The 19,439-nt window shown below is 41.2% G+C and overlaps 2 protein-coding genes across 4 annotated transcripts; both read right to left on the reverse strand.

Moving 5' to 3' along the window:
• Positions 1–1,300: 1,300 nt before the first annotated feature.
• pdgfrl (platelet-derived growth factor receptor-like) lies at positions 1,301–5,556 on the reverse strand. The gene is made up of 6 exons (XM_046406276.1): positions 5,270–5,556; positions 4,214–4,487; positions 3,978–4,129; positions 2,764–3,057; positions 2,128–2,264; positions 1,301–1,888 (listed from the first exon to the last, which is right to left on the reverse strand). The coding sequence occupies exons 1-6, from the start codon at positions 5,322–5,324 to the stop codon at positions 1,700–1,702; spliced, it is 1,101 nt and encodes a 366-aa protein (XP_046262232.1). The 5' UTR covers positions 5,325–5,556; the 3' UTR covers positions 1,301–1,699.
• Positions 5,557–6,323: 767 nt separating this feature from the next.
• On the reverse strand, positions 6,324–19,309 carry slc7a2 (solute carrier family 7 member 2). 3 transcript variants are annotated; one of them, XM_046406274.1, is made up of 13 exons: positions 16,705–19,309; positions 15,717–16,169; positions 14,037–14,417; positions 13,809–13,964; positions 13,207–13,372; positions 12,912–13,048; positions 12,609–12,831; positions 11,767–11,906; positions 9,664–9,766; positions 8,974–9,185; positions 8,720–8,886; positions 8,501–8,609; positions 6,324–8,070 (listed from the first exon to the last, which is right to left on the reverse strand). In XM_046406274.1, the coding sequence occupies exons 3-13, from the start codon at positions 14,404–14,406 to the stop codon at positions 7,901–7,903; spliced, it is 1,953 nt and encodes a 650-aa protein (XP_046262230.1). In that variant the 5' UTR covers positions 14,407–14,417; positions 15,717–16,169; positions 16,705–19,309; the 3' UTR covers positions 6,324–7,900. The 3 variants fall into 3 exon arrangements, with proteins under 3 accessions (XP_046262230.1, XP_046262231.1, XP_046262229.1); XM_046406275.1 differs by lacking the exon at positions 11,767–11,906 and adding an exon at positions 11,382–11,518 and having other exon boundaries at positions 15,717–19,309; XM_046406273.1 differs by having other exon boundaries at positions 15,717–19,309.
• Positions 19,310–19,439: the final 130 nt, after the last annotated feature.

The raw sequence follows: 19,439 nt of genomic DNA on the forward strand, positions 1-19,439 counted from the left end.
TTGTTTTTTTACATCTAAGTTGACAGTTTAAGCATCCTCTGTAGCCTCAAACATGTTTTGTTTTTCACGTTTGTTTGACCATGGGACCAATCCAAGTCTTTATGCATGTGTTTGAGTCTTGTTAATAACCCTTACTCAACTCTCCCAATGCAGCTTTAAAGTCAGGGTCTTTGCAAAGAGTTGACCAGAAGAAGCTTTACAGTACTTGTACATGTCAGGGACACTGGGTCTTGGACATGTCTCAAAAGGAATATTTTGTGTGGAATTGGTTATTATTGGTGTGTTGACCCTGTTTGAAATATGCAATTAATAAAGTCTTGTATTAAACCTGCATGTCACAGCAGATGTAACTCAACTTATCAACTTGTCACAGGAAAGTTTTCCTGGGTATCAATCCAGCCTCGTGACTTGTGTTCAAGTCAAATACCATTGAATATATTTTTTTTTCTTTTTAACCGCAAACATCTTGAGTATATTCAAAAATCATAACAACCAACAGCTATTCAGCAAAGTGGAAACTGCAGCAAGTGTTGCATTGGACCAAAATAAGCTGCGGGCCTGCAGATCACATTCCACATACGGAGCGCATTAGGACGTCAGCCTGGCACACAGCTGAGCTTTAAACCAGATTCTCCTCCTCACAGCATGCTACAAAGACAAAGTAAGTCTGATGGCTGCTGCTCTTTTTCCCAGCATCATAGTTTGATTTAAATGTAGCAAAAAGGCTAACTTTGATTTGTCTGTGACGTTTGATTAGGTGTCCAACACAACAGAGTGCCGGGGTTCACAGCAGACGTCTGTTATCTCTGTCATAAAGAAGCCTGGAACTCTTGACTCCATCATTCAGAACTCTTGTTTCATTTTAATACAACCTTTAAAGTTAACATTAATTTCAAAGTTAAAAATGACAGTGTTTGATAAATGTGACTCTGACCTTAGTTAACAGCTTTCTCTTTGGCAGCCATTCTACAGCTTTTTGCAGACTCTGTAATGCATCTCATTAAGCATGTTATGTAACAATGCTGGCTTTTCTCTCATCAAATGTTCTTAAACATGTTGGGTAGATTTGAGGTCTGGTGACTGTGGCAGAAAACCCCTCCTTGGTCCTACACACTTTTTTTCATTTATTTTATTTATCAACATTACAGTGTCCTATAGTTTCTTACATTCCTGTGTCTAGTTTTATTTATTTATTTTACATTACATTCATTTAGCTGATGCTTTTATGCAAAATAACTAAGTGCATTTAAAAGATAAATAGTCCTACCAATGCCAACACAACAGAGTGGAACCAAACACATTTTAAAGCTTCCATACTTTATTCTTTAAGTCCTCAAAAACCAACTATACCTCCAAAAGTAGGCGACATACAAATGAAACTAATGAACATTAAAAACAAATACTCAAATATTCAGAGTTGGTTCAGAGTGATGTCCTGCCTCTCAGCCAGTAATATTTTAGGATAAAGGGGTGGCCTGCCTCCTTCATTTTGCTTCCTTATTTGACTTTTGGCATGATGCATTGTTGCATTATACTGTCATGCTTCAGTCATCACTTTTGAATATAACATATTTAGCAAATCTTTATCATGTCTTTGCTATCATCGCAGTCTAAAAATACACCACCTTTTATGTATATACAGGTCATTTTGGTCTCACTGCTTGGTGTCTTGCGTCACATCACTCAGTCCTGCTCAGGGCTATATGGAGATGATGTTGGTCGTCACAATTGTCTCACCATGTGGGTTCTTGGCTTTACAGATGTAGTTTCCAAAGTCAATGGTCTCCATGTCTTCTACAGTCAAGACGCTCTGGGAGACGCGCGTGGTGTGGCCCATACCTCTGTTAATCAGCCTCCAGGAAGTGTGGATGTGAACTGGACGTTGGTCCTACACAATATAAGAAACAGGATTTGCTGTCATTATGTATGTGACTTGCTGATGACAACTGGGGGCAGGAAAATGGTTGGTTGATCATTCATCTGTTGGCAACGAGACCTTTAAGTACCCTTCAATTAGAAATGTGCTTTGCTTACATTACCTCACTTCAGTGTTACAACTTTGCCATGCATTTGTTTTTATAATGATCTGCTGAAGGGGCAAAGTTTTTCTGCATTCATTCTTCTTACCTGACCAGGATAAGACCAGGTGAAGCTCACGTCCACGTCTGGCTCCCCCAGCACCGTGCAGGTTACATTAATGTTGTCACCGCCTCTTACAGACTGCAGAGAGGGTTCAAGGCTCACAAATGGTGGTGTGCTAGGAACTGTCAGCAAGAGACGGCAAACAATATGTCGTAATGCATGATCAGGTGGTATTATGAAACCACTTGAAAAATGTGACACATTTATGGATGAAAGCTCAGTGGTTTTTAAACGGTTAAACCTCCACTAAACAACATGCCAAAAGAGCTTCATTTTACCAAAACACACACAATTTCTATTTCATCAATCCAGACTGTTTTCATTTCATTTGGCAAGCATCTGCGTAAACCAAGCTCAGCAGTGAGGAGTGAGGAGGCTTTTGAAAACCTTTTCCTGGAAGCAGATGAAGCTAAGTGACCAGCATGTGACTCATGACTTTGTGGAAACGCCTCTCACGATGGTTCTAGGCACTTTCAGTCAATAATGTGACATGCACTAAGGATACGTTTGTCAGTAAATGGCAGAGGAAAATGGTTTCCGATACCGCACTTGGAGCAGCGTCACCATATGTTCCTGCATGTAGCACAGTGTTGAAGCTGTGTGTAACTGCTGCCTCCCTACCCTCCACATAGAGCAGCTGGTACTTTGTGGAGATCTGAGGGGTGCTCTTGGTCACAGCCTTGCAGTAGAAGACCCCCTGATGCTCTGCGCTGGGATTCTGCAGGACAAACCCCTTGGTGGGGTCATAGGTTACCAGTGTACTGTTGGATGTGATCTCCTCTGGAGGAACTTCTCTGTGCAGGGACACCTTGGCCTGTACGTCGGTAACACGACAGGGCACCACAGCGGACCTGTCCGGGCGCAGGTACACGATCTCAAAGTGGATGGCGGAGGGGACGAAGAGGTTGTCTTTATCTGTTTAGAAGGACTGATGTCAGTTTCTTTGACTGCAATTATGGTGCACAACACAGTTGGAAAAATAATGTGAATGAAGGTATGTCATCCTGTCATAAAGGTGACCAGTGTGTGACAAATATTAAGTCCTCTGTTTCTGGTCTCTGCCAATCTGACAACGCCGCTTTGGTTCTTTTTAGTATTTGGTTTATTTTATTTGAAAAAAAAGAACAGTGCATATTAATACACATTGTAAGAGTTAGCCAGGGTGATATTTTTGTTTTATCTGGCCAAGGTGTTAAAATGGTTTCTTCGTCTGCTAAGGGCTCCACTATGTTCACATCTTATTACTAACTTTGTCTGCTGTTTAATGCTGAGTCGATAGCATACAATTGGTTTCTAGAGCTTTTTTTTGGCTGAGAAAAAGCTTCCTGCAGTGAATGGATACGAGGGTAAGAGTGCTGAGCACAAACTAAAACAGTAAGATAGCAGGTAGTAAAAACAAAACAATGAGCTGAGAGACACCGAAACGACCCATAGAGCTGAAGAGAACTGCATCAACGGGTAATAAAATCTGTGTAGGCTAGTCACTCTGAGCAACATCTTTAAGATTACACATAATAATTTGACACATTGTTGGTATTAAAATATTGGTTAATGCAGCTTTAAAGCTAATGCTAAATCAGTGATGTTGGCAGGGGAAAACATCTAGTAAAGGGTGGCTTCACCTAAATATGCCCTCCCAACTTGGCAACATAAAACTTCTACTTCAGCAATTTAATGCCTTATTACTGACCTTATTACTGATTATAAGTATATATGTTACAAGAAACTCGTAACCATTCATTAAAGTCAGAAGTGACAACATGTATAGCCTTTATTGCCAAATTTAGAAAATGCAAACGTAAAGAGCAATGTGCCTTGCATCCTTAATAAATTACCTGTGAAATAGATGTATGACGCATAGGAGCGTTCGTGGTCCTTATCACATTCTGAGCCATCACACACTATCACCCAGCAGCTGTAGGGACCCGTGTCAGCAGCAGAGGGCGACGTCAGGATCAGTTGACTGTACTTGTCACTCTGCTTGATGCTGGAGACGGCAAACAAAAACATCAGACTTTGACATTCACATCAACTTGCAGCAAGACAATCAGCTGGTGTCTGCTTCCAGCACCTGAGGCGTGAGTCATTGAAGGTGTCCAGGTAGGTTGGGTATGACCATCCAATGGAGCTGCCTTTGCAGCGCAGCTCCATGTTCTTCCCAGGAGTCAGAGTTGTGGTCTGGCTCAAGCGCACAAAGCGTCCCTTATCTAAAACCTGGGTCAACAGGGAGTGGCCTCTCCCACCTCCATCTTTTAGTTTGGGGTGTCTCACCTTCACCCGTTTCCCCCCTGGCCTGATGCGGTTCTCTCCTACGTCTTTTCTCCGCTTGACTTGTTGGCAGGAACCTGGACAGACAGAGGCACAGAGGGAGGCGGGTGAGTTAGAGGCAAGAGAGAAGAGAAGGGAGCAAAAATAACAAAGATTACAAAGACAAGACACACAAAAAATCATCTGTTACTGTAGTATGGCCTAATTCTTTGCTGAAACAGCAGAGTCCAGGTTGGTGTATGCTCATCTGTAGTACTACTCTTTGTAATTCCCCCAGCTGTGACAACAGCTGAACAGGAAGGGTGAAATCCTTATTACTGGCACAAAATGTCCAGAACTGAAGCTCTCTGTCAGCTGTATTTCTCAGTGGACACAGAACACATAATCCATTAAAGACAAGAACAAAATAATCAGCCTGTACACTTTCAGGGTTTGTTGTCGTATTCTTCTGCGAAGCATTAATGAGAACTCCAAGGAAAGGTCAGCAGTAAAGGCCAGTTAATTAGAAACGCCTGTTGAATGCCTCAGCTGCAGCTGGTTTGAGTTGGTCTGCAGAAATACTTTGGAAAAAATTCACACCACTTATGCAAAAGAACAATTTACATGCATTATATAAAACTCATACATAGCAGAGAGGTTTCAATGTCTGCCTGGGGAAAGACATAATAGCTGACAAATGAAAAAGTGTCTTTGCCATATGCGGATAAGATTTACTTATTTGTGAATCCACCTCCCCAAGCCAACATTTGTAGCACCTCAGACCATCTAATCCTCTCACTATTCAAGTTCCCATGCCAAAGTTATCAGTCATTTTTGCTTCACTCATAAGACATATATAGAGATGTAAGACTTCACTCACCATTTTGGAGCTCCACCCAGAGCACTGCCAGACAAAGCACAACCCAGAGCTTCATAGTGTCCTGTCGGGTGGGTCAGAGGGGCAGCTGCTCTGCAGGGCTGGGGAGATCAAGGAGCTGCTGAGGGGCTCAGTAGGAAAGGGGGGCAGTTTGGAGCTTCACTGGAACTCCGCAGGCTCCAGCTACCCGCTTTTGACTTCCAGCTCCATCCTCCTCACAGACTGAGAGGAAAAGGGAAAATAACTTCTGCGTACTCCCTCTCCTCAGCCTTGAAGAGCAGAAACACGTACTCTGGAGCCCCCTGCTGGACGTAAGTATGAATCATAATGCTTTTTAAGGGCCAGTGACTGAGAGTGCAGACTGGAAGTTTTTGGTCTCCAGAGAAGACATAAAGACAAGAACAGTGCTGCTTGTCAGATGACTGACAAGCCACTGAGTTATGGTTATTTAAATGTACTGTTTCTCAAACTGATATGAACGTGTGTGCATGTCAACTAAATTTACACAGTATGTTTAAGCATTATGACACTCTAAGTCAGACCATATCTACGGGAACTTTCAACCAGTATAATTGTTACTGTATAATTAGTTAAACCGAGCTCCACCTCGGGCAGCTGCAACAGTAAAATGCTGCTTACACATCGAAGCATCAGTATTAACAATCTCATAATATCATATGTAATATGTATTAGTCACACGAAACGTTTTCTGCAGAACAAATACTTTGGATACTTGAATATAATTTGCAGATAATAGATTTCCACTCTTCTCCACAATTAGATATTGTATGCCAGACTTTTACTTGTAGTGGAGCATTTTTGCTTTGTAGTATTAGTACTTTTCCCTGAGTAAAAGATCTATCTGTCAACTTCTTCCATCACTGTGTGGATGCATTGGGTCAAAAATGCTTCATTTCAGAAGTTAGGAGCTAAAACACAAAATGTTTTCTAAATGGCCACAGGGTGGCATCATTCACATGAATAATGAAAGATGATATTGTGACAATTAACAAAAAATAATAATGACATAAAATAAAATACATAAAATACTCAATACTGTCCTTCTGGAAAATACATTTATTGTCTTTGTCTGTGCTGTTGGTACTACTTCATGACATAATGGTTACTTCTATGTACTTTATCCAGTAACCTCACTGGAAGACTCTACGCTTTTATTGAAGAGGTTCAGTATAGTAGAATATCGGCTTTACTCCTGCTGAGACTACCTTCTGAATTTGTTCCACATTCATATAATACTCTGCACTGATGAATCCATCAGCAACATCCTGCAGTCTCAGTGTCTGACCTCTTGAAAAGCGTTCAGTCTCTCTATATCAGATGGTGTAAAATATTGGTAGTATAGGTGAAAGACAAAAAACAAGTTTCTACTGTAAACCAAAGCTCACTGAGCCTTACAATTCATAGTAAAAGTAAAACCCTAAAATACCAGAGGAAAAAATAAACTGAATTCTCCATGCAGTTCATCATAAAAAGTCAAACACAAAAGAACACAAATGAAAATAGAGTTCATAATTGTTATCCTTCCTGTTAGGTTGTTATGAGGCAAAGTAGTTTGGTTGAGAGAGAATAATTCCATGAATATTTAAGAGCATATCTGCAACGGTATCAAAATAACACAAAACATCAGAAAGAGTGGAAAAAAATAAAGAAACTACAAATACGTTTTGAGAAGAATTCTGTATCAACTATCAATCTTCATGTTCAGATTGTAACAGTTCACCCAAGCAAAAATAAAAGTGAACCTGTGCTGAATAAAACCACCCATAACAGATACCTCAATAACTACAGCAGAGGTTGATATGATCATATAATACTTAACAGAAGCCTGAAACTTTCCTCCTGGCTTCAGGATAGTCGAGTCATGACATGTTAAGTGCCTACATAACTATGTGACATAGTCAACATTGGTCAAAATTTCGCAGCATCTTTGTTATTATTTTTAACAGATATAGATCGCAATTATACATATAAAGTATGCATGTAAAACAATTATACACAAAACAATTGTAGAACATATTCTAGCTTTACGACTGAAAGCACATCTTTAACCTGTTGGTCTTTTTTCAGCATTCGACACTAAAACCAAAGAACAATGAGTGCTTTTTTTCCACAAAACTAACATTACTTTCAATACCAGTATATAAATGGTGCATCAAAATCTAATAAAATCCATTTGTTAAATGGATAACAAAGTGTCAAGACTTAACATTTAAAAACCCACCTGTACAAACCTCCTTCAAATGTAAAAAGGTAGAGACAAGACAAATGTCATATACTTAGAACTCAGGAAAGAGAAACAGAGATGCTTTGCTGCGGTCTTGGCATTAACTGCTACACTGTTAAAGAAAATGAACATCAATCTCCAGTGTGTTACCTGTCCTTTCACTTCTGCCTTCATGCTGGCCATTAAGCGCAGTGTGACCTACAAGATTTGGTTTCATCACAGGGACCAAGCAGCTCCCCATCGTGTGGCCGCTGACACAGAATACTGACAGAATGTGTGTGCTTGAGGATGAGGCCCACAAGGTGAAGCTGTATAAACAGGTGCATCGAGCTGCTGTGTGCTTTTACACATCTGTCACCTCATAGAGTCTGTAAATGACCTGGTAAACTTTAACACTGGCTTGTCTTTTCAGGGCAGATGAAACACTCCTCGTCTTTTCCTACTGCACCCCTGCTGCTTTTGTTGTGTTCCTGAGTGCTGCTGCTGTTTGAAGGACCCTGGAGAAGGCGCTGGCGCTCCACGCTGTGCCACATGCCATAGCCGAAGTAGATCATGAAGCCTGAGAAAAATGAAGGAAGACGTATGAGATACCAAAAAAAAAAAAAAACCTATCTCTAACCCATCCCATCACATCTCTGAGGATGACCAGTAAAAATAATGACATTTCCTGTGCTTTTTTACTTTACTTATTTTGTAAATAAACAATATTGTTCTAGTCAGTTTTATTAAGTTATAAAACCTTGCCACCAGTACCTCTAAAGCTTACTCATCAACATGTTGTGCCTTGTTAGCTTAAAAAGCAAAACAAACACAACTATAACCCCAGTGGCTGCCTGCCAAGACAGAGTACCTTTGCACAAAGTCATGCTAGCTATTTGCTGCCTTTAAAGGTGAGCATATTGCCCAAAATGTTAAATTGTTCATTTAAATAGTCACAAGGGGTCATTGCATTTTGAAATCATTTTGACCGGCAGTTAAAAGACACTCACCTATAGCCATCCACACAGAGAAACGGATCCAAGTATCTCCACTCAGCTGAACCATGAGGTAAATATTGACAGAAATGCTCAGAATGGGCAGAAGAGGAAGAAGAGGAACCTGTGAAGGCAACAAGCACAAAATCTATCATCAGCTTATTTGCGCTGGATTGATATGTATCACAATGAAGGGCTTGGTATGAACTCAGTGGACTTTGAGCTGCCACGTACCATGAAGGAGACCTTCTTGCTAGTCTGTGGCTGCCTGCAGATCAAAAAGATGCAACCACTGAAGATGAGGAGACACACGGACAGCAGTACCAGGATCCACACTTCCATAGCAAGGATGGAGCCGATGCAGTACGTGGTGAGATAGCTTACTATACACACTAGCAGCACTGGGGTTTTAAAAAAACACACACTTAATTCCTATGTTTTTAGTTATATAGAAAGAAAAAAAGCGTATTTTAATCAGGCCTGCTTACCGAGCACACAAATGGACATGTTGACAACTCTGGAGGAATGTTCAGAAGGGGAGGCAGGGGGGTGCAGAACAGTCTGGAGGGTGGAGCTGCCACCCTTCAGCATGTTGAGGTGGGACTCCGACTCTGTCAGGTCAGACTCGCCCCCCTCGGAAGACAGGTACTCCCTCTCACCAGTGCCTGCTCGCCGCTCTAAGGCTCCATCTGGCTGGTACCTGGACCACAGACATAGCATTTTCAGTGTCCTGTTATATCCTTTCTATGAACCACAGTCATTGTGAAATAGTTTAAGGTGTTTGGTTTTCCTTAACAACTGAGACCTATAAATCCAGTTGGAACCAGGGAGCCAACGCCTCATCTGTGTTTACTGTGTTTAGCGGTGATAAGTCATTTTGGTGCAACCAGCAGAGGTGTACAGAAAGGTCTGAGTTTAGTAAGTGCAGAAAACTTGAGTAAACACCTTTATTCACTCAAGCAGTCCCTTCACATTCATACAATGGGAGCATTCACAGCTCTTACATCACCAGTGTGATGCAATAAGATGAGGCGTATGTTACACGTGGGGCAATCATACCAGTGGGTTTTGGAAAAGCTATAAGGGAAAGTTGTTACACAATTTTGTACAGATAAGATTCCTACTTACAATACTTACTTTCTACAATATTTTTTTGCATTATTTATAAATGTACCTACCTGAGAATCAGTACACATACAGCAACCAGCGAGTAAGCCAGTAGAGTTCCAATGGACATCATGTCAACCAGCGCTTTCAGGTCAAACAGGAAGGCCATGATGGCTGAGTAAATAAAAAAATTACAGTTAAAAAAACCCTCTAACTTTTACAAGAGCTACGATGTAAGCTCATGACTGATTAGTGGAGCAATCATTTTCACAAAACACATGAAAACATTCACACACAACCACATCCAGAAGAGACAGAAAAATATTCTTGCAATTATAAATGGAAAAGCTGTTTTCTTCAGATGCAACATCCAACAAAGGAACAGATGCAAATTAAAATTCATGCAGACATGTTTTCGTAATAAAAAGACACAGAACAGCTAAATGTTTCCTTGGACTCACAGCTGTTAACACCTCCACACTGAGTGGTGTTTGATGTGAGATACACTGCAGTGTTCCCGCTCTTGTATCTCAGCACCAGACTTCAGTGAGAGCACCCCTCCCCAGTACTAACAGCTGTTGAGTATATAGAATGTGGCTCTGGGACAGCTGATGTGCTGGGTCCCCCCACCACCCACAGTTTACATCTGCCTGTCACTTCACCCCACATGTCTAAGTCCCAACACCTGAGCACAGCAAGCATGACACAAGCACATACTGTACCTGGAACCTACTGAGCAGGAAACCGCAAGAAGCAGATGTTTACAACATTATATGAGCACCACACCCGTCCTCAAAGGCCAACTGCTTGAACTGCTTCTTTACTTTATCATTAGAAGTGGCAGAATATCTAATTAAAAGTGTAAATCTTTATTTGACATAAGACAAACTTAACTTGTCTGCTCATGTGAAGTCCCAAGGAAAAGTGGCTCCCTATGGCATAGGCCATGTGATTACAACATCATGTGATGCAAGGAGGCCCACAAAACTATTTCCATAAGCTTACTTTGTGAGAAACAGTGGCTGTAAAATGGTGGATACATTTTTATGAACATCACAACCCCTGTGATTTGATCCATTTAGTCCGATAACATATGTAAAGTGTAGAAGAGCCACATGATTAAATAATTTTATCACCATTCAAGTTAGCAGAGATCTAAACCAGAAGTTGGCGGCTTAGTCGACGGAATTCACTCTGCTCTATGGGCCACACAATGCAGAAGCTACGTAAAAGAATCACTTTATTCAGAAAGTCGAAAGTCATTTTTTGGTTTCGGCTAGTACTGACCAACTTTCATAGGACTGAACGGGTCCTGGAAAATTTTAAAAATAGATCTTTGGCTTATGTGTTGTTAAATCCAACATGTAAAAACTACATGGTTTTACTGGGGTTTTTATCTCTTCAAACACTAGTTAAGAAAGCAGAAGAAAGTGTTTCTTACAGTGTTAAACTACTTGTAAACATCCCAGAGGTAGTCAAAAAAATAGAGTATGTAAAAGCACCGTACTTGCAGCTAGTTACTTTCAAGTAGCTAATTCTCTATTCTTTATTTAGAAAAGCGAATAAAAGCCAGATGGACTAAAGTGGGGAACACAGTTAATTCTTGAAAATAAAAAAAAATGACTTATCAGCCTTAATGACGGTTGTAATTCATAAATGCTCAATTCTGAAATGCTTTTGGAAACACCAACACCACGTTTAGCATGCACCACCACCAACATGGGCACAGATTACAAACCCCACCATAATACAACCCCACCATAGGCGAGTCCTCATCTCAGGAGCTTACCAGCAGTAGTACCAGCTGCCATGGTGGCAGCCACGGGCGACTGGCGCTTACTCACTTTGGACATAAATTTGAACAGAATGCCATCTCGCGCCATGGCAAAGAGAATGCGCGGCAGAGGGAACATGGAGCCCAACAGGCTAGGGAGAAGAGGGTTCATGGTTAAGTTGAGGGCATTCTGGGAAAGACAACACGACACTTGCACAACTGTGAAAGAACAACACGTGTCTGTAGAGGGAAAACCTCCCAAATTTAACGCAGAAAATGAAAAAAAAAAAAAAAAAAAAGGTCCCCAACCACATTATTAGAGATTATCTGTTTCTTTCACAGTTGATTGGTGGAGAAAGATTAGCAGGAGTGATCTCATTGTACTCTTCCCGGCTCTCACCTGCTACTACACCGGAGGTCATAGTGGCAATAAGTGGGGTCTTCGTCTTAGGATTGATTCGGGCTAAGGTTTTGAAAAGCACCCCATCCTCTGCCATAGCATAGATTACACGAGGCATGGGGAAAATGGAGCCCAGCAGACTGCATGAGACAGCAGAGACATGCAAGACCAACACATTAGTCAAGAGCCCAGAATACACCCACAAACACCTACAATCACATATTTAAAGCTTCAGAGGTTCAGAGATGGCTGTCTTTCTTTCCTGTTGGCACTTATCCCACGACATCATTTTCATCAGCTTAAATTTATGCAATTGGTTGTGGCTGCTTTCAAAGGCAAGCTGGTTCAAGTTCAAGTCCTTCAATGCAGATCATGGGATACAGTGATTGACATGATAAGGTTTGTTGATGTCAAACTGAATGGGGGTCTGATATTAGCAAACCTTCAGGGAAGAAAAACAGATCTATGCCACATCAATAAACTGTGTTTGGGGCCCAACTTCCCATTAAATATATGATACTTTAATTATAAATATTACATTACAAAGACATGCAGGTAACTGAAAACTGAGAGAATTAAGTACTGCACCCACTACACCCCATTAAGCAACAGGAATCAATCCAATGACAAGACACTGACAAAGATAGGTGGTCATAATTTTTGACCTGATCTCATTCACCATTATCACCCATTTATAGCATGCACATCAACAAGAAACTAAAGTAATAAATTTAACTCCAACTCAAACACAGTAAATCAAGCATGTAAATGCTTTTGTCTACCATAAATGAATGTTGACATTTGTCCTCAACTTATTTTATGAAATCAGACACAGTGGTTACCTGGTAGAGAGGGCACACAGTGAACCTGCCGCAACCACATATTTAGCAGGACCCCAGCCCACGTATTCAAAGGCCATGGGCAGAGGGCTCTTCTCATCCAGCAGGTAGTAGGGCATCATCAGCGTGAGCGCAGCTGACACGCCAAAGTAGGCCAAGAAGCACACGGTCAGTGACACCACGATGCCAATGGGAATGGCTCTCTGAGGGTTCTTCACCTCTTCGCCTGTCACACACAGACACACAAACATCTTTCTCTTTACCTTAAATTAAATCATGCTAAATCACAACCTACCCTCGGCTCACCTGTGGTCGCAATGCAGTCAAATCCAACAAAAGCATAAAAGCAGGTGGCAGCTCCAGCTAAGGTCCCACTGAAGCCGTAGGGCATAAATCCTCCAACGCCGTAATCACTGCTCACATTGGTCATCGCCGACAAGTTCCTGAAACAAACAAGCTGTCATTTCAAAACAACACTTGGGCGATAAAATGAAAAGATATTGATACTGAACACTATATAAACACAAACAAGGGAACAGCTCTGCTTTAATGGGCCGTATGGACACGTACAAATGTAATGGTCAATAAAGGAATGTACTACCTTGAAACCACAGTGACATTAATAAGGGACTCTTCAGTTATGTTCCAGTTGTGTGTGTCTCCTTTGACGAAGCCGGAGATGATGACAAACAAGAGTACGAGCACATTGATTGAAGTGAAGACTTTATTGACCCAGGCTGACTCCTTCACCCCAAACGAAAGGAGTCCTGGCAGGAGCAAAAAGGCAGCAGAGATCAGTACAGTACCGTCCGTACGGTTTGCTGTAATGCTGCCTCAGGAGCAAAGCCCATTTTGAAAAATGGAGCCTGTTGCTCATAGGAAAACTGCAACTTTGGTCCAGCTGAGCTTTGAGATAAAAACTCATGTGCTCACAATGACAAACATGCTGATGTTAAGCAGATATAATGTTTAGAATATTCACCTTCTTAGTTTTGTATGTTAACATGCTTACATTTTCTATCTGAAATTGTTCATAAACCAGTACTGGACAAAACACATTTTTGAACTGATGATGAGGTTAGATGAAAAAGTCTAGAGAATCATTAAAGGTATGGAAGCTGGTGGCCCCAAAGAAAATGAATCAATCCTAATTCCTGAGCAAATATACTGAACTGAATTTCCAGCATTTGTTTGCTGCCTTACCAGAAAGCAGCAGAATCAGGCAGACAGCAAAGAAGTCAGGGTACGAAGCCAAACCAGGGGAGTTCATGCTGAAGTAGGTCTTACAGAAAATCTCAATGTGCCCTCCTATCATTTCATCAAATGTGCCACTCCAAGCCCTGGCAACTGAAGAGGTACCTGTGAGAGGAGGCGTGAAGAGTCAGTATCTTCTTTAAGTAACACGTGCTTCAAAGACTGTCACTCACTCACCAATCACATAGGAGAGAATGAGATTCCAACCAGTGATGAAGGCCCAGATCTCTCCTACAGTCACGTAGCTATAAAGGTAAGCAGAGCCGGTCTTAGGGACTCGTGCGCCAAACTCAGCGTAACAAAGGCCGGCCATGACAGAGGCTAGAGCAGCAATTAGGAAGGAGATGACAATGCTGGGGCCTGAGTCACCCTTGGCCACCTCGCCAGCCAGGACGTAGACGCCGGCGCCCAGAGTGCTGCCCACCCCGAGGGCGATGAGGTCGACAGTTCCCAGGCAGCGGCACAGCTTTGAGTCCTCCATGCTGCTCAGGTCGACCACTTTCCTGCGCACCAGTGAGCGGCCGAATGACAGAACCTGTTCCAGCATGTCGACACCCACTGACAGAGGGAAAAAGTGAAGAAAAGACTGAAAATACCTGTGCTGCATAGGTTTGGCAGGAAACATTTTTCTTTGAGCCAGGCCATGAACTGGAACAACAATTTGAAGAGGATTATTTAGTTTAATATGCACGTATTCATGTTGTGTGGTATGAGTGGGTAATTTGACTATTTAAGTGAGGGCCTCTAAGGTGCAGAGACGCACATAAAGAAAGATTATAAAAGATTATAAAATCTCAAGTGCAAGTGCAAGAGAGAAAAAAAAAAATCAGCCAGTGTATAGATCTCACCCAATCATCAACGCAATTCTTTATCTTGGCATCAATACAGTATTTGCACTTTTTAACAGTCAATAGAAGGTGCAAGAATTGTGAAACAGAGGTCAAATCAGGTATGTGAGCAACTCCCCCGCAGTTTTTGTAGCTTGTTCTGTTGGACAAAACTGTAAACTGAAAAGTCAGTTGCAAAATATGTGAGGATAAATTAAGGTGCGGTAAATACTGATGAGGGATAATAACCCTGTAATCTATGATTTGCTTTTTAGAAATGCAAGCCTGGTAAAGTTCAACCACTACTGTCCCATTCCAGTCTTTTGTTTGGGGTCATGGTGCAGATCTAAGTACTCAAAGCGCTGCATTCATAGGGGACCATGAATGCACCACTATAATACAATAAAGACATTCCAGTATCTTTCTTTACTAATTACTTTAAAAAGGAAATTAAAGACAAACTGCAGAGTCTGCTTTGTTTTCATTGTCATGTCTCTGAAATGTCTCTTCTCATTATGTAGATTGCTGGGGTCCCTGCCTAAAATGCTTGCATGAATACAGTATGATAAAAGAGGATTGAAATTCTCCTGCTCTTTCTTGCCTGCTATTGAAGCTAGATCCTTCTTTGAACCAAAATGTTGATTATCTTGAGCATAAATTAACATTGACAGCCGTCCAAATACACACTGATCTCTATTTAAGTGTAGCTCTCTTGACCAAAGGAAATGAGTTTTGGATGTGACAGCTCATTAACATTACAATGTGGACTATTTTACAGCATCACTAAGAGTACAGTGGAAGAAAAGTGAAAATAATGGAGAACAAAATCAGATTTAGTTTTGGAAACTGACAATAAAACCTGCGGTAATTTGTATGCAGATGTTAACCTGAGGCATCATTCCATACATGTTATATGCATGTTGCATTGTGACTTTGTCTATTAAATTCCAGCCTTAATTATTCTAAATTCATGAAGAACCACTGTAGCAAATATTAGTTTTTGTCTATTTCATTAGAGACATGCACGTACCTGTTAGACCGACTCTGAGTGTGGATACGACAGGTCTAACTTCTGACACAGAAAAGACTACTAGAAGTGTCTGTGCCTTTCTTCAAGCTTCGTTTTGCAAGGAGCCGCCGCAGATCAGCTACACATGAAGCAGGGATAAAAGTCAGATTACATCCACTGATCCCATGAACTGCTGCCTCAATACTCTCCTTCAGCACTGTGCTCAATACTAGTTCATATGCTGGCATGTACACTGTGCAGAGCAGTGCATTTACACCTCCCCTCTGGCCTTTGTGCTTCTTCATAGGACCTGCCCTCGCCTTGCCCCTCGACTCAGCCTCCAGTCCTGCTGCAGCCAGGGGAGTGACGTCCCTTGTGCTGGGACACAAGCGGAAAGGAGGGGGCTCGAGGGAATTAGAGCGGTGGTGGGAGTGGTGTTTCACCTCCCCTGCTTGACATTTGGGGAGTTAAACTCTGTGGAGACAATATTGCACCGTAAGTAGGATCCTGGGATCACATGGCAGGACAAAAAAGGAGAAAAGACAGAATCTTGTCTGGATCTCTGCTTGAATTAGTGATTTCTAATGCACACTGAGGTCAAATAGATCACAGCTGCACAGATGCTTACTGACTACTGATAAATGGTTAGGCAACTAGCGTTGACAAACATTGAGGCAGACACTTGTGTTTACCCAGTGCAGCCCAGAGGAGTGCTGCTAAAAGCATGGGTGCTGATTGGTCAATGAAGGGTGGACAAGCTACACTACTAGGGGGTTAAGTCCTCTAATGGAAGACAGGTCTTGCTCAATGTTCCCTGAACTATTGGACATGTGGACATCAATCAATAGCACAAGTCACTGTGGTACCCCACCAAAAACTCTAGCATCTCCACAGCAACTTCTGTTAGAAGTTTGAGCTCTTGGAGGAAACAAAAGTCACAGACAACCAAGGTGGAGTTTGAAGTTTGAATTTGAATTTGTGCCAAGACCAGTTCAAACCAGCTCGAGACCTCAGTGGGAAGGTGGCAGCTGGCTGCTGGAAACACCGTCCAACCAACAGACCAGAGACTCCATGGCATGACAACAGCCAGCTCTCTCTCAGTTTGTCCATCCAGCCAAGTCTCATGGCCCACTGCCCACCAAACCTTGGCTGCAGGGGCTGATTATCAGACCTGCATGCTGATGAGAAAAGCCAAAGCTTTACTTAATGATTGGCAGGCAGGAGACATTACTGTTAATGCTGGCTGCTTGTCTAAAACATGCACACATTCATCTACACAATGGACTCTAATAAATTCAGATTTAACACAAATACAGCCAAAAGTCTGCACTTAAAAGGCTACTTGGCTTCCATCAAATGACTGAGATCCATGAAACTGAGGGGAGCAAAATGAAGAATTGTCTCAAATGCCTTATGATTTTGAGAATTCACACTGTGTTATAGTACACAAGAACCTTTTCATATATTATGCATTTTTGTCACACTTCAATTCAGGATTAATCATATAATTTGCATTGTTGGAATAATCACATAATATCCTCTCGGACCACAAAAATACTTGCTTTTGGAACGAGCAGTAAGTGTTTTGACATTCAGGCAATCACTGTAACCATGGAAAGGATGGAAAGGAGTCACTGGCTCACACTATAACTCACTGTTGACATGTGCTAATTCTGTGAAACCAATTGAATGCATTTGCCTTCCAATGGCTGAGTGACCTAGCTTCAAAAACGTTGATATGGCCAACAGATTGAGTGGTGTTTACCTTGCAGACACCGGCACTGCTCGCTCCAGTTAACACTGGTGTCACCAGGAAATGTTAGAGTGAACAATTACTGATAACGCAGACAACAGCTCAAAGCAGAATGAAAAGTGCAGTCATCTTTTGGCCGAGAAGACACTGAGAGCTCATTTCACAAAAACATAACTAATTTGTGTAAATAAAGTCAAATGGCCTCAGATAACTTGTGGTAATTGACAAGGACATGCAATCTCTTTGGTGAAAATAATTACTAAATAAATATCAAAAAGGGATTAAATAGCAACATTTAATTCAAATAAAGGCTAATGAACCGATTCCATATTACGACACTGCCATAGCGAATACATAGACCCGCACTGATGTCATCTATTTGGTGTGGCTCACTAGAATTTGGGAAAAGACAAACTATAAAAGTAGGTTAAAGACTTGTTTAGAGGGCAAGTAGTAACCATGGTTTAGATGCTGAATTTAATGAAATGGGCCAAAGGTTTTACATTTTAAGAACAGTCTGGGGACTTAAGCCTGAAGACATTACCTGTTCTTAGTTTGACTTAATACTCTTTTTATTAGGTTGAATGATTAAGTATTATCTATGGATACATTCAAGACTCCCTTTCCCTGCTGCTACTAAAAGTGATTTCCTGTCTCTAACTACGTCGGTATACAAACCCTGCACAGCACAGAACTTCCAGTTTTTTCTGCTGTGGCTTTAACTCTGGTTTTTAAAAAAATGCATAAAATGCAACATGCTAAGTGTGTTGAAATACAAAGCCATCATTCTTTTGTTTTGACACATTTGGCAACAGCAGCAGATTCCTTTTAAATATGATCTGTGATCTGTGACCAAAAAGAACCTTTTTGGTCTGTGGGTTAATTTTAAGTTCCTCAGGATACACTGACTTCCAAAAATGAATTCCATACTGAGAAGGCCACAACATGATTTACTGTAGAACTAGCTGACAGGCATGGGGGATTTCACAGGTTTACAAGTTCAAATGAATATTTGCTTTCAAACCTCCCCCATGCACTGTCATCATTTCATGTCTTTTTTTAGTATTTTATTTGAGGCAATTACTCTTGGACACCAATTACTAGACACGTACCTGTCATAAAACAGATATCAAACATGAACAAATATCAGCTCAGCCCTCAAGGCTGGCTTGTCATTAGTATGTACGCATAATATGATTGCTAATCTAAACAGAGACAAATTATCTGAACCGTAAGACACTGACAGTGAATTGGATTTTATAACCATGGAACAATCAAGCTATTTTGGTTTCTCACACATGAATACAGCTCAGCGGATGTAGAGTGTGCAGCAGGGCTGCCAAGTGTCAGTAAGTCAATCACTTCTGCTTAGATTAACTAACTGCTTTTATTTATTTTTTTCGCTCTTGCAACAGATATCTCCTTTGTTCATCAGTGTGCTAAGTACTGGCATACTGTAGAATACAAAACACACGTTGCAAGACCTGTTGAAAATATGAAGATGTCAGAAGAAACTAATAAACTACAGCTAAACAACAGTTCCGTGTACGTACAGATAAAATGTTACACATCCAGTTTAGATCTTATGGGATCCTTCTGTGTTTGCACTGGGACAGCATATAAATAGTTTCACACTCTGTTCAACATTGCGACAATCACTTAAACAAACTCTAGATATTTTAAGTTCAGTGCCAGAATGTGGCAATGCAAAAGATTAAAGTTGGCCAGCTACATGCAAACTAAAAGCTGTTTCTCTAACAGATTACTGTATCCTGTTGACAGATTACCAAAATAATAAATTAAAAAAATGCAATGCTTTTGACGCAATTACTGATTGTAAGCAGTAAAAAGTCACTGTAACTGATACTCTAAGCTTCCACTGCAGTGGAAGGAACTGGGTAGGCCTGATGAACCTGATGAATCTGTTCAGTGGTGGTCATACAAGTTTCTTAGTATCCAAATCAGACCTCTTCTCCTAACTTCCTGACTCT

Source organism: Scatophagus argus, chromosome 12 (assembly GCF_020382885.2).
Source record: "Scatophagus argus isolate fScaArg1 chromosome 12, fScaArg1.pri, whole genome shotgun sequence".
Taxonomy (NCBI): Eukaryota; Metazoa; Chordata; class Actinopteri; family Scatophagidae; genus Scatophagus; species Scatophagus argus.

What these genes read in the sequence shown, in the direction of transcription:
- pdgfrl (XM_046406276.1), bottom strand. Translation starts at nt 5,324, where the DNA reads ATGAAGCTCTGGGTTGTGCTTTGTCTGGCAGTGCTCTGGGTGGAGCTC. An exon ending in TTCAATGACTCACGCCTCAG is followed by an intron (nt 4,130 to 4,213) that starts GTGCTGGAAGCA and finishes TGCCGTCTCCAG; the next exon opens with CATCAAGCAGAGTGACAAGT. An exon ending in CCTGGTCTTATCCTGGTCAG is followed by an intron (nt 1,889 to 2,127) that starts GTAAGAAGAATG and finishes TATATTGTGTAG; the next exon opens with GACCAACGTCCAGTTCACAT.
- slc7a2 (XM_046406274.1), bottom strand. Translation starts at nt 14,406, where the DNA reads ATGCTGGAACAGGTTCTGTCATTCGGCCGCTCACTGGTGCGCAGGAAA. An exon ending in CATTCTCTCCTATGTGATTG is followed by an intron (nt 13,965 to 14,036) that starts GTGAGTGAGTGA and finishes CTCCTCTCACAG; the next exon opens with GTACCTCTTCAGTTGCCAGG. An exon ending in GACCTCCGGTGTAGTAGCAG is followed by an intron (nt 9,767 to 11,766) that starts GTGAGAGCCGGG and finishes TTATTTACTCAG; the next exon opens with CCATCATGGCCTTCCTGTTT.